This window comes from Oratosquilla oratoria, chromosome 4 (genome assembly GCF_046742065.1).
Source record: "Oratosquilla oratoria isolate Oo_2021 chromosome 4, ASM4674206v1, whole genome shotgun sequence".
Taxonomy (NCBI): Eukaryota; Metazoa; Arthropoda; class Malacostraca; order Stomatopoda; family Squillidae; genus Oratosquilla; species Oratosquilla oratoria.
In genome coordinates, this window is record NC_134780.1 from 62,439,699 (window position 1) to 62,454,698 (window position 15,000).

Below are 15,000 nucleotides of genomic sequence, written 5' to 3' on the forward strand. Positions count from 1 at the left end.
ACACACACACACACACACATATATATATATATATATATATATATATATATATATATATATATATATATATATATGTTGGTACTATGAGGGCTTTCAGCCACACGGTAAAGAAAGGTAAACAAGCGTATCCTTTTGTTCATTCATGTCGAAGTTACTAAGGTTTTCTTTTTCTTCGTTGTTGTAGAATACCAAGAATGCATACAAGAAAGTGTCGAGGAAGCAATTTCTTCAACTATATAAGCCGGAATCTATATTAGGTACTGTGGTTAGTGTTATGGCAGTTTATACTGTAGTACCATAATCTATCATCTTAATCCTTTTAATGTTTTCACAACTTAAGTTTTTTTTCTCGTTGCTGCCATGTGATTTTATTCTATCCAAGGGGACTCTCCCTTGTGGTTATCAAGCTACGAAAAATAAACAACAGTGTGGAACAGCTCATGCGTACGCAGATGTTATACATACAAACATAAACTCATCACGGTCATCATTATCAGTTTCAAGTGCCGCCAACTGTAGTACAAACGCTTTCATATTGGATGGCGCATATCTTTTTCATTCCGGTTGTCGCCAAACTATCTAATTCATGTCTTTGGCGCCAAAATGTTTCCGTTTATCTTGATTTGACCTTTTTGGCAGTCAGGTGTTACCCTTGGCACTTTTTTTTTTCTTTCTTTCTTTCTTTTTTTTTATCTACTTGGCGTCCTCTCGAAGGGGGGCTTGATGTCAGCCAAGCAGATTTACCTCAGTGTCGGCCTTCATGCTGTCTCCATGCTGTCATGCTGCTGGTTTGCTTCATCCTGTATCTATTTTTATTGGCACCGCTGGTCTAGCGCCCCGTCTCCCATTAGACTTTCAGTTCCGCATGCCTCGTACTGGGTACTGACTGCATAAGATTTATTAAGTAAGCCAACATGCTGGGTACTTTAGTGGCACCCCGACGAGCCAGAGTCACGCTGTATTTCTTCATGATTGCAAACTAATCTCCGCTTAAAAAATGGCAAGCCGAACCTATTCATTATTCATTGAATAAAAATTTTAGCTCGAGACTAATTGAGGATAATACAATAAAGTTATTACTTACAGTAGTTTTCATACTGAAGTCCGTGGAACTTTCAGAAACCACAGAGCTTTAAAATTGTAGGACACAAACTAAAAACTAGTGATATTCTATAAAAGCCTATTAATTCCATTTGGTGTTGAAGCGATCTTCAGGAGGCTAAAGAACAGTAATACATAAGTAGAGGATACACGGATAAGAAGGTTGAGGACCTTTGCTCTAGGCCATATCGATTTAACATTAACGATGTGAAAATAACTTAAGAGTAGTTGTATTTAGGAAATCAATGCGGACTGAGATTTGTGCAAACTTAAAATCTCAAAATATGAGGTGTCTGCAGGCTCGCCGAGTGGGTTAGGGCGTCGTTACTTGCGGCGAAGGTCGAGGGCATGGTGGTTTGAACCCTGCTACTGGCGAAGTTGAACCAAGGGCATGGTTTGTTCAATTCCACGCCACAAAGTCCTCTGTAAGGGGGACCGTCCTAGCCTCCCGATAAGGGGGAGCTTGTGACGTTAAACCAAAGCATCACTTGTATGTAGGAAATCAATGAGGACTGAGACTTATGCAACCTCAAAATATCAAAATATGAGATGTCTGCCAATCACAAAACTAACCATGGTAATTATTGATATAAATTAAAATAAGAAATAATGTATGTGAAACTAATATCACTACCACTACCGTCATCATCATCAACGCAATCAACATCATACTAAATACCGCGACCAACAACGAGGAACAACACAGGAAAAAAAAAAATAAACAAAACGTCCAAGATTTCGCATTTATTTTTAAATTAAAATTATTTACACGTAAAAAAACGCACAGACTCGTAGATTCTATCGACGATAAAACAAGTTTTCACAGTCGCTTCCGCATCCCTTAACCAGCAACTTCATCTTTTATTTTATCATGTGTGACACGACCTAAATCCCCGGTTGGTAATTGTCACTCTTGACGCTCCGTTGGCGCCGTTCTCTTTCCACAAGTTCCTTGCGGTTCCCCATTAGGTCTCCGGAAGGCTATTGACCTTTCCTCCCATGCCTCCCCCCTCCCCCTCCCCCCACGCCACCTCTCTCTCCACGGTCACTCCCCCATCGTTCATTCACAATATCTGCCCACCTTCCTCTAACACTGACCCCATCCCCTGTTCCGGCTTCTTCTTCTTCCTCCTCCTCCTCCTCCTCTTCCTCAACCTTCCTCCTCTTCCTCCACTTCCACTTCCTCCACCACTTCTACATCCTCTTTCTCCTCCTCCTCCTTTTATTTCCGTCTTTTCCTCCTTCCCTCTTCTCTGCTCCACTACGAATGCCATGTGTGACCTTGCATGAATCAGTCCTTCGAGTCCAAACAGAAACATTCCCACGCAATAACACCTTCAATACAGTGGTTATCTTTTGTCCGTCCAGGTGAGGGCAGACCAACACAGGCAGCGATATTTGGGGTATCCTTTATTTCGACAGCATCACCCCAAGACTTCCCTGAGAGGTTGACGTGTTTTTGTTTTCCTATCTTGTCATCGTTCTTCACGTTTTTTTTTTTCTTAACGTGTTATCTTAACCCACTTTGGGGGAATTATATACCTCTACCCTTACTAAGGAGGAACAGGAGGAGGGGTGAAAGAAAAGAAAGAAGAAAAGTAGGGAAGGAAGAAAAGAAGGAAGGGAGAAAAGTAGGGAAGGAGGAAAAGAAGGAAGAAGAGGAGTAGGGAAAGAAGAAAAGAGTGAAGGAAGAAGAGAATTACGGAAGGAAGAAAAGAAGAAAGAAGAGACGTAGGGAAGGAAAGAAAGAGGGAAGAAGGGAAGAAGGATAGGAAGAAAAGAAGGAGGAAGAGAAGTAGGGATGGAAGAAAAGAAAGAAGAAGAGAAGTGCGGAAAGAAGTGAAGGAAGGAAGGAAGGAAGGAAGGAAGGAAGGAAGAAATGAAAGAAGGAAGGAAGGAAGGAAGGAAGGAAGGAAGGAGAGAAGAAGGGGAGGATGGAACCATTACCTCACTCAATATGGTGAGGTAATAGAAAGGCTGTATTGTCCTCGATGGGGATAGACCAGTCCTGCGAAGGGCTATTAAGAGTAAATTCGTATACCAGGTGTCCAACACAAGCACAGGGAACAACAAACCTTCGTAGTCATTTTCAAGGCCACAACATTTTCTTGCAGAATTCGAGATCCATTAAGAAGAGTTCGAGATGATAAAGAATTTGAGGACTTCGGAAGGGGAAAAGACGATCTGACAGGACCTAACAGAATCTATGACGTCACGGATAATTACCCTGATGGTGACGTCACACTCGATGATATCCGAATCTTTGGTCGTTTATTTCTAGCTGACGTCAAGCGATTTTATTCAATTCAGACACGCTCCTTCTACAGTTAAAGTGCTAAAAGCTGTATCGTTATAGTTCTACTCCAACCCACATTTCATATCGTGTCACGTGACCATATCACAACAGATCATAAAAAGAAAAAAGGAGGTTGGAGACCGATACTTCCCCTGCTTCAAAATTCTTCGTTCCATTCCACCATAATGTTTCGCTCACACTAGTCACTTCTTCCGCCTAGGTTACAAATTTCTCCACACATTATTATACGCAACGCCTTCCTCTCAACACTGCGGTCATTTGAATCTGACCCACGTCAGGGATTCAATAATAATCTTTATACAATAATATTTCTTTAATGAAAGTTGCATTTCTTAACTAAAATCATAATAAATGACAAACAACAAAACACGTATTTCGTCTAGTTCGGACGCATCACGGGACAAGAGCATGTGTCCCTAGTGATGCATATATCTTAATGTTTCATCAACACTGGGCATTTCGTTATGTAATATCACCTACTATTCAGTAACTACACCATATATGTATCCAGGTGTACGTAAACAATCATCCGCTAGAGGAATTCTCATGTAAATGAACGTGCGGCACACGGGGTCATTGACCCCGGCAGTTGAGGGCATGGACCTTGCCTGCGAACAGGTAGCGGACTCGTTGACATGGCACGAGAGCGCCTCTCGCGAGTAACTCGCGCAACGTTAACAGCGTGCGTCGACCACTCTTCCTTTCTCGGATGACCTTGAGTAAGCGCGAGATTTCCTCCTCCTCCATCTTCCCCCACCCCTTTCCTCCTCCCCCCCTCCTCCTTCTCCTCCTCCTCCGCCTCCTTCTCCTCCTCCCCCCACACATACATACACGAACAGCAGCGTCTTCGGGACTGTTACACTTTCACGCCATTGGCGTTGAATACAATCTTTTGGCACCAGCAAACACGGTTTCTATTGGCCATCATCTCTTATCCAATAGCAACGCCCCCTTAGCCAAATGAGAATAAAGTCTACAAGTGGACCTTATCCAAGGAATTGATGATAAACATTTATTACACAAACTTTAATGAAACACAAACACTACGAGTCGTTAGATAACGATGCAACCTTCATCTACATTCTACAACGATCTAACGTGGCGAGTTGGTATCCCACGCTCTACTACAACACAGCTGTTGTGACGAGTTTTTATCTACATCATTGCCGTTGTAGCCACGTGACTACGAATATTGTGCTGGGAAGAATTGTGAGCACCAGCCGCTGAATAAACTGCCCCATTTACTGTGTCACAACAACTTCACCATACCCAAAGTCTTACATAATCATTTCGCCTTTCCCTGCGTGGAACATCCGTCACAATAAATTCCATATAATAATCACAATAATTCCGATTTGGCACCTCTCGGAAAACATGGAATTCCCTATCTGCCTCTTCATCCCCCTCCTCGTCCTATCTCCTCCCTTACCCCCCTCCATATCTCACCCTGCCTACTCCCTCCTCTCCCCCTTCTCCGACCCCATACCTCACCCCTTCCCTCTCACCTTTCGTTGTGTTTACGTAAACCCACGTTCAGTAATTGTGTCGGAAATTAATGTCCCATTTTCGGGAAACCTTTGTCCCCGTCCATCAAACTTCATTCCTTGTCAGCAGTGCGACTTCACCCTATCTTGTGTAACTATTCCATTTGTGGAACTTGTGGCTTCAGTCAGCTGGAGGGGGAGAATTCCCATATATATTAACTACCGCATCAAAATGTGTATCGATCCAATCTTATTTCATCTATTCATTAGTTTTTATCATTAATATTATTTTTCATTCATTTACTTACTTATGTACTCAATTATTTATTCATCTATTCATTCATTTCCTTTTGTCGTCCACCTTGTCATGGAAACATTCCTTTCACAAAGTCAAGACTATTTTTACAGAAATGGCTGTGACGCTACCGTCGCAACTATAGGTCGAAAATATATATGTACTATGCATGTATATGTATGTATGCATGTATGTATGTATGTATGTATGTATGTATGTATGTATGTATCTATGTATGTATGTGCGTATGTATGTATGCACGTACGTATATGTGTATGCACGTACGTACGTACGTGCGTATCTATGTATGTATGTATGTATGTATGTATGTATGTATGTATGTATGTATGTATGTATGTATGTATGTATGTATGTATGTATGTATGTATGTATGTATGTATGTATGTATGTATGTATGTATGTATGTATGTATGTATATATTTATAAGTATATATAGAACAAATAATTCTTTCTTCAAACCAAGAATCTCGATTCGAGTAACACTCGAACCGCCATACTCCGACTCTTGATATCTTACACAGACAAACTCTTCCTCCTCCTCCTCCAACTCCTCCTCCTCCTCCTCCTCTTCCTCCTCCTTCTCCACACATAACAGTGTACAGTTGGTTGTACAGTTGGCCCAAATAGATGTTGTCACTTTTTCCATGAGCTTTTGCTCACAAACAGCGACAACATGCCGCGACCGTATGCATCTGCCCGGCACAAGAGGCACTATCTTTATTCCCACCTCTTCGCCTAAATGATCAAACGTTTCATTTCACTACTTGAGAGTCAGTAATCCCCCCCTTCTCCCCCTCCCCCCGTCCCCACAACTTTTCTTCTTCGACCCTCCATCCTCTCCACCCTCCTCCTCCTCCTCCTCCTTCCTCTCTTCCTCCTGTAATCATCTCCCGTGATCACCAGCCTCTAATCGCTCCTCTTAAGCCTTTCACCCCTCAATACAGTAACACAATGTACGCGCCTTCTTGTGGCTAAGACCATGCGACTTTATACATCTGAAGGGGTGGACCCTGGCCTGAAGGACATCTTGATGGATCGAGGCCCATTTCAGAACAAAAAAGATCCCCTCAGACGCATAGAGTTGTTTGTCCTTAACGAGAACAAAATACACACATTACGTCACTTTGTTGAAGGGGATTAACCATGAGTTGTAATAATAAGCAAGTTTACCTTGTGCTTGGTGATGTGCACAACTAGTGACCTCCCATCCCCTCCAATACACACACACACACACACACTCCAGCTCCTCCCCCCCCTCTCCCCCTCTGTTTCCCCAACAGAATAAAACTCTCTTCCGGCATCACTTTCACCACTCTATAGCGTAGTTTCTTCATCACCACCATCACCACCACCATCATTATCATCATCTCCACCTACTCCATGCCCCTCAGAATCCTCACCATAATCATTACGGTCCTCATTACAGCGTCAGACAACCCGATAATGACCTTTATCGACACGCCAGGATGCGTTAGTCCTATCAGTCTACGCTATCACCATACTTTGCTCACCATCATATCACCATTACACATCTGTTATCACATGAAAACAATGACGAAGCAAGGAACCTACAGGAAACCCATAGATCCATGTCAAAGTCGCGTGGAAAGAAACATTAAGGAAATAGACAAACAACCAAACACACAATCGACCATTGTAATAACGTTACATCACGTGTACATCACACCAAAATCTATTCACCTTCACTATGCCGTGATACGCATCACAATGATGTCACAGCACGTGGCGGCAGGGCTCCGTGCCAACACGTACAGAGCCCGCAGTCAGGATGAAAGACTTGCACAATTATCATTCCTCATTACGTGCTTATCCCAAATTCATCACACAGGAAGGGTACTCGACCTTACATCACATTCCTACACAATCACCTCTTCATCACAGCCATCACACAAACTCTGACGGACCTCACAACCACCATATACCGGCAACAACGTATTACATAACTGGTGCGGATGAGGATCAAAACGAGGAACGCAAATGTAACAAATGATAATATAAACAGACCAGTGAGAACACAACATTGATAACAAAACATTTATGCACCCAGTTCATTTCATCATATGAACCCGCGTCGCACTTTGGGGACTGTTTTAGCCAAATGATTCTGTTCAGTTCAGTGTGGCGGGGGAGGGGGGGGGCACTTGGGCGCACATAGGACATACCTTTCAACCCAAATGCACCCGCGTTGCATTTTAGTAAATTCATTCAGGCTATCGCTCGAGGATCGAAAATATTCACATCACACGAAGTCCCACCCATCCCATTACAGTCCACCACCACAACTCACCCCACCCCCGTATCATCCAGGAACCTCACACAACAAGACCTCTGAGCACCGCCGGTGTTTCTCTGTAGACGACTGGCAATAGCTGAGTTGATGATAATCACTGGAAGATGAAAGCTACTTCGCCCCGTGACGAATGAACACATTCATTACCGTGGAGGATTGTAGATATTTCTTCTTCACCCTGTGGTAAATGGCATACGGTCTGATTTGTTTTGGGGACAACGGCCGGAACTGGGTCTCGATCAGTTGAGATTTTTTTCAGGATGGGGTCCAACCTTCATCATGTTAAACTTGCCACAAACATATATACATACAAAAGTAAATAGATAGGTAAATCAAACTATTAATAGATGAATAATAGATGAATAATAAATGATGAATGATAGATAATAAACAATGAATAATGAATAACAAATCGTGGATAATATAATATAAATTAAAAAGAAACAAACAAAGAGATCAACAAAGGGACAAATAAGTAAATACAAAGTGCGTCACATTTAACATGGTAATGCATTTAAAAGGTTTTATCCTCCTCCATATAAGACAATTTTACACAAATGAAGGGGAGGGAGGTGGGACCACAAGTATGAAAGGGTCTTTGACCGGCCGCGACCCGCCCGAAACTTTAATCCGACCCCCACCGACCCCTTCAGATGTCTGAAATCGACTGCCCGAAGCTAGGAGAAAATCAATAATGTACATCACTTGAAGGAAAGATTTAAAATTTCTTAAGAGACTCGCATACGCTCCTCCTCCTCCTCCTCCTCCTCCCTCTTCCTCCTCCTACTCCTCCTCCTCCCCCTCCTCGTCCTCCTCCTCCTCCCTCTCCACTTCCTCTTCCCCATCGTCCTACCCTTTCTTCCCCTTCTGACTCCCCTCAAACTAATCCTTTCTCTTCTCACTCGCCCTCCCCCACCTCAGCGCCCTCCTCTTGTCCACCACCGCCATCTTTCGCGGTCCCCCTTTTGCAGAATTCCCTCAAAACTTTTTTCCCTGGTCTTCTCCTCCTTCCTCTCAAATGAACACGCATTGTTTTTATATAATTTCCTGGAATCTATACATTGGTCTCTGTGTCTTTGTTCCTATCCGCAGATCAATCTTTGGCAGTAATATATACTGTCTGGTATACTTTATATCCCTGTACTCTAATACTTTGGTGCCTTTTCTGTACATTGGATATCATTGTACGTAGAACCTCAAAGAAGTCCATTTCATAAACAAAAACACACGCGCACACACACACACACACACACACACACACACACACACACACACACACACACACACACACACACACACACACACACACACACATATATATATATATATGTGTGTGTGTGTGTGTGTGTGTGTGTGTGTGTGTGTGTGTGTGTGTGTGTGTGTGTGTGTGTGTGTGTGTGTGTGTGTGTGTGTGTGTGTGTGTGTGTGTGTGTGTGTGTGTGTGTGTGATGTTGGACTTGCTGTCTGCAGTGCCTCCCGTATACAGTGTTACACTGCACACAGTGTCTTTCCGCTTCTCTCCCCATAGAAGACTCAGTCTCACAAAATACTCTCACTGCCTTTGTACCCATACGCAACCCTGTCATTCTTGTTCACTTCCTCCTCCTCCTCCTCCTCCTCCTCCTCCTCCTCCTCCTCCTCCTCCTCCTCCTCCTACTTCTCCTCCTCTTTTATATCGCATGCCCATTAAATTCCATACAATATTTATTATTTCTTTTACTTATACATTCTATATTTCACTATTTTTTCCATAAAGGGCACTTAATCTTCCTTCTCCTCTTCCTACCTTTAGGAAAAAGTAAAATAAAAAGAAAAGAAAATCCCGTCACGCACATACGAAACGCTTCTCCCTCCCTCCTCCTCCTCCTCCTCCGACTCTTTCTCCTCTTCCTCCTCCTCCACCCCTCCTTCACCTTCCCAATACATAGATGCAATATTCCCCCTCTTCCTCTCTTCCACCCTTCCTCCCTCTCACAAACGTAACACCCTATCCCTTTTCCCCGCGTATCGCTCCCGTATATTCCCTATACATTATGAAACCTAACCTTTTCCATCCTATTCTTTTCTCTTCACAAATAACCCCCTCCCCCTCCCTCTCACCCTTCCTCCCTCCTTCCCTCCCTCTTCCTCTCACCCTTTCTCCTTCCTTCCCTCCTTCTCCCTTTCACTCTTCCTCCCTCCTTCCCTCCCTCTCCCTCTCACCCTTCCTCCTTCCTTCCCTCCCTCTCACTCTTCCTCCCTCCTTCCCTCCCTCTCCCTCTCATTCTTCCTCCCTCCTTCCTACCCTCTCCCTCTCATCTTCCTCCCTCCTTCCCTCCCATCCCTCTCCCTCTCACCCTTCCTCTCTCCTACCCTCCCCTCCCTCTCCCTCTCACCCTTCCTCCCTCCTTCTCTCTCTCTCTTTACCCTCCCCTCCACACATTTTTCCTCCTCTTCCTCACTCCTTCATTAGCTCCTCGACAACTTGTGCCTTCCACGTACCTCTTATAGTGCTGGGCATGATGACGGTGATGTCCTGGGCATCCTAGGAGGTTTCTTCAATGCAGAGGGGCAGACACTTCACTGCCGCACCAACAATAACAACAACAACAACAATAACAACGATAACAACAACAAGGCGAGGCCGCTGTCACTCGTGACAGCGTCGAAGATGCACGTGTTGGGGTCGAGTCTCTTGCACTATCGCACCGAACACCTGAGGTGGCGAGGGTGGGGGGGTGGGGGGAACGGGGGGACGGGGGGCAGATGGTAGTTCCTCGGTCCACGAACTAAGAAACCGTAGACTGAAACTACGGAGCCAAATCAAAACTAAACCTCGTAGGGATGGTAGGAGGGGTGGGGGGTAGTGAGGGTGGGTGGTGTGAGAAGGGGTGGGGGGGTCACAACGTCTGGGCTCGCAAGGTGACTCTTGGTGGGGGGGAAGGGGGTCTGCCTGACACGCACGTGCGATGGGCTGACTCACTGCCTGACGGCGAGGCACCACTGACTGAGTATGGGTGTCCGGCTGTCGGACTGACTGACTGAGTGACTGACACAAGTCTGACAGGCGGGGCTGCACGCAGCGGTCACACACCTACACTCCAAGCTACCGGGGCGCTCACTGAGCCTGCCGACATCCACTACCGGCTTCAGAGTCTCACACACTCTCCCGACTCCGCTTCTGGCACCTCCTCCTCCTCCTCCTCCTCCTTCTCTGCCTCCTCCTCCTCCTCCTTTCCCACCACCGCTGTGCCGCCACCTCCGTCATTGACGCCACCACCACCACCGCCAAAGCCTCCTCTTCTTCATTCATTGCTTATTCCTCTCTTTAGCTCGACTTTTTTTTATATTTGCTTCCTCCTCTTCCTTCTGTGTTTTCTTCCTCATTATTGATGTCTTCCTTTTCGTCCTCATCATTCACCATCTCCAATCCTCCCCCTCCTCCTCCTCCTCCTCCTCCTCTTTCTCCAGCACCACTTTTGCCACCACTACTACCGATATTACTACCATCACCAACACTACGTATTTCAGCATCACCACCATCATCAACACTACAAACACCCCCCCACCATTACTACATCTACCATCAGCACCCCCATCACCACCACCACCACCACCATCGCCACCACCACCATCGCCACCTTCACCATCACTATCACCACCACCAACAACAACAATAGCAACACCAGGACCACTTCCACCACGGCCTGCCTCTCTCATCCTCTTACTCTTTAGCTGGTTCTGCTCTCAAGCCCCCCCTCCTCCTCCTCCTCCTCCTTTTTCTGCTCCTCCTCCACCTCCTCCGCCTCCTGAATGCGCTTACCTTCTTCCGCCTTCTCCCTCCTCTTCCTCCTCCTCCTCCTCCTCCTCCTCCTCCTCCTCTCACGCATTCTCTCCTTCGTCTACTCCTATTGTTCCTATAGATGGGAGTACGCCTCTACTTACTCTTCCTCCTCCTCCTTCCTCTCCTCCTTCTTCTCCTCTTCTCTTCTCCTCCACCTCCTCCTTCTCCTCCTACTTATCTTGCTGCTATTATTGTTGCTGGTGCTACAGCTGCTGTTGCTGCTCCTCCTCCTCCTCCCCTTCCTCCTCCTCCACTTCCTCCTCCTCCTCCACTTCCTCCTCCTCCTCTTCCTTCTCCTCCTCCTCCTCCTCTTCCTCGTCGTTTTCTCCCTATTATTTTCAAGTCTCTTTATCTCTCCACTCACACCTTTTCTTCCTTCTTCTCTCCTCCATCTTCGCTCTTTTCCTCTTCTTCTTCTTCTTCTTCTTCCTTAATTTCCCATCCTATTACTTCTTCATCTTCCATTGCTTCCTTTTAGTTATTTTGCCTTGTCGTCAGCTGCTTGTATTTTTTATTTTATTTTCTTTATCGTTTCTCCTTTTGTTCTTCAGCCTCTTCCCTCACTTTATTTCTTCTTCCTTTTATCCAGTTTCCTCATTCCCTTCTACAGCCTTTTCTCCCATTCTTTTCCTCCCCTATCTGCCCTCCTCCTTCTCCTCCTCCTCCTCCTCCTCCTCCCTTCCTCCTTCTCCTCCTCCTCTTCCTCTTCCCTCTAATACTACACTATCCCCTTTCCCTTGTCTCATTCCCCTTACTCTTTCTTCTCCCGACTTCCTCTTTCCCCTCTCCCTCTCTCTTACCCTCACCCTCTCTCCACCTCTCTTTCTCTCCTCTCTTCTAACTCCCCTCTTTTTCTCATTGTCCTCATCCTACCCTCCCCTCTTTCTCCCTCCGTAATTCAGCCACTGTCAATCTCCCTTCCTGTATCCTCTCACTTTCCCCTCTCTGTCTCTTCCTCTCCCCTCCTTTCCCTCTCCTTCTCTCTCCCCCCACCATTCTCTCTCCAACTCGTTTATCTCAATTTCACTCCCCTTGTTCCCTTTCTCACTCCCTCACAGTTCCCCTCTCCTCTCCTTATTTGCTTCTCGTCTCTCCCCTTCTCCTCTGTCTCCACTCATTCTCACCCCTCTTCCCTTCCCTTTTAGCACGTTTCTACAGTCCATCCTTTTCCCTCCACTCCTTCCTAACTCCTCCCTCCCCAAGTCCTTCTTCCCCAAGTCCTTCTTCCCCAACTCCTCCTTCCCCCAACTACTCCTTCCCCCAACTACTCCTTCCTCCAACTACTCCCGCGCCCAACTACTCCCGCCCCAACTCCTTTCTAATCAACTCTTCCCTACCCCAACTCTTCTCTCCCCCAATTACTCCCTCCCCCAACTACTCCCGCCCCAACTCCTCTCTAACCAACTCTTTCCTACCCGAACTCGTTTTTCCCAACTCCTCCTTACCCCAACTCGTCTTTTCCCCAACTCCTCCTTACCCCAACTTGTCTTTCCCCCAACTCCTTCTTCTCTCAGCTACTCCCTCCCCCAACTACTCACGCCCCAACTTCTCCTTCCCCCAACTCCTCTTACACCCAACTACTCCCGCTCCAATTTCTCCTTACCCCAATTACTCCCTCCCCCAACTACTCCCGCCCCAACTACTCCCGCCCCCAACTCCTCTCTGACTAACTCTTTCCTACCCCAACTCCTCTCTCCCCCAACTCCTCTCTCCCCCAATTCCTCCCACCCGAACTCCTCCCTCTCCCCAACTCCACTCATTACTCCTATCTTATTTTTTCCTTGTATATATATACCCGCTTATTTCACATTTTTCGATGTTATCAGCTTTCCTCTTTCACTTCATTCTTCTCATCTCTTCCTTCCTTTCTCTCTCCTCATTCTCTCCTCCTTCTTCACTGGTCTTTTTGTATTTCTTTTTCTTCTCCTATGAACTTCGCTTCTGTCTTCTTCCCTCCTTTCCCTCTCTTCTTCACTTTCCTCTCTTTTGCTTCGACATTTTCTTAGATCTTTCCGTTCCTTCTGACCTCCTCGCTTGTTCATCCTGTATTCGAATAAAACCGTTTGACAACAGACAAAAAAAAAAAAACGTGATAAACTTCCGAAAAAAAGATTAGTCTAGTCTTACTCCCCTCTTCCCTCCTCTTCTCCTCTTCCTCCTCCATCCTCTTTCTTCTCCTCTTCCTCCTCCCTTTCCTAACTTTCTTCAACAACCGTTCTCACAACTATTCTCAATTTTCCTCTTTTTTTGTCACTCTCTTTTCCCCCTTCCCTTTTCCTCTTTTTTTTTGTTTTTTTTTGTTTTTGTTTTCGCTCTCATTTTTCCTCTTATTTTTCCATCTTCCTTTTTCCTCCCTTTTTTTTCTTCCTTTTCTTTCTCTCTCTTCCTTTTTTCTTAAAAATTTTCCTTCTTCTTTTTTCTCCTTTCCTTCTTCTCTCTTCCTTCTTTTCTTTCCCCTTCTCTTTTCCTTCTCTTGCTTCCCTCATCCTTCTTATTTCCTCTTTCTTCTTTCCTTTTGTTTTCCCTCTTCCTATTTCTTTCTCCTTCCTTCTTCCTTCTCCTCTTTCCTACTTTCTTCTTCCTCTCCTTTCTTCCCATTTTCTTTTCTTTCGCTTTTCCTTCTCCATCTTCTTCTTCTTCCTTTTTCACATTTCTTTGACTTCTTCCCTCTTCCTTCTCCTCCTTTCCTCTCCCTTCTTCCTCTTTCCCTCTTCTTTCCTTTTCCTTCTTCCTCTTACCCCTTCCTTACCTCTCCTTCTTCCCTCTTCCCTCTCCTCCTTCTCTCTCCCTTTCACCCCTTTTTTCTCCTTTTTCCCTCTTCCTTCTTCTCCTTCTCTTCCTTCTTCCTCTTACCTCTTGCTTCTTCCTCTTCCTTCTTCCTCTTGCCTCTTGCTTCTTCTTCTTCCTTCTTCTTCTTGCCTCTTGCTTCTTCCTCTTCCTTCTTCTTCTTGCCTCTTGCTTCTTCCTTCTTCCTCTTGCTTCTTCCTCTTCCTTCTTCCTCTTGCCTCTTGCTTCTTCCTCTTCCTTCTCCTCCTTCTCTCTTCCTTCCTCCTCTTCCCTCTTCCTCTTACACTTACTCTTTTTTTTCCTTCGCATGAATTTCCACGTGAGCCTTTGCTGCCTGGACTAGCTCGTCCTCCCGTCCCTTTTTCTCAGAGTTCCCCTAAGTCGACCTCGATCTATTTCAACTTCCTCTCTTCCTGCCGATCCCTTCTCATTCCTCTTCTCTATATCTCTTTTCCTCTCTTTTTAATCGCATTCTATATTTCTCTCTTCCTTTCTAGCTCCCTCTGATCCACCTCTCTCTCTCTCTCTCTCTCTCTCTCTCTCTCTCTCTCTCTCTCTCTCTCTCTCTCTCTCTCTCTCTCTCTCTCTCTCTTTCTCTCTTTCCCCCTCTCATGTTTTAACCTGGATATATCGTTCCTTCCACCCCAGGGAGATGGATGTGAAGGGAGAGGAGGAGGAACAGGAGAAGAAGGGAGAGGAGGAGAAGGAGGGAGAGTAGGAGAAAAAATGGAGGAGGACGAGGAAGAGGAGGAGAAACAGGGGAAGAAGGGAGAGGAGGAGAAGGAGGGAGAGTAGGAGAAAAAATGGAGGAGGACGAGGAAGAGGAGGAGGGCAACGAGGGCGGCCAGGAGGAGGGCGAGA

General features: G+C 45.6%; 1 protein-coding gene across 1 annotated transcript in view; it reads right to left on the reverse strand.

Moving 5' to 3' along the window:
• Hr3 (nuclear hormone receptor 3 ROR-beta) overlaps positions 1-10,237 on the reverse strand; it is a 624,231-nt gene extending 613,994 nt beyond the window's left edge. Inside the window, exon 1 of the mRNA XM_076184247.1 lies at positions 10,011-10,237. Within this exon, the coding sequence (XP_076040362.1) occupies positions 10,011-10,029 (19 nt within the window). The 5' untranslated portion in view covers positions 10,030-10,237. The remainder of the gene's footprint in view (positions 1-10,010) is intronic.
• Positions 10,238-15,000: the final 4,763 nt, after the last annotated feature.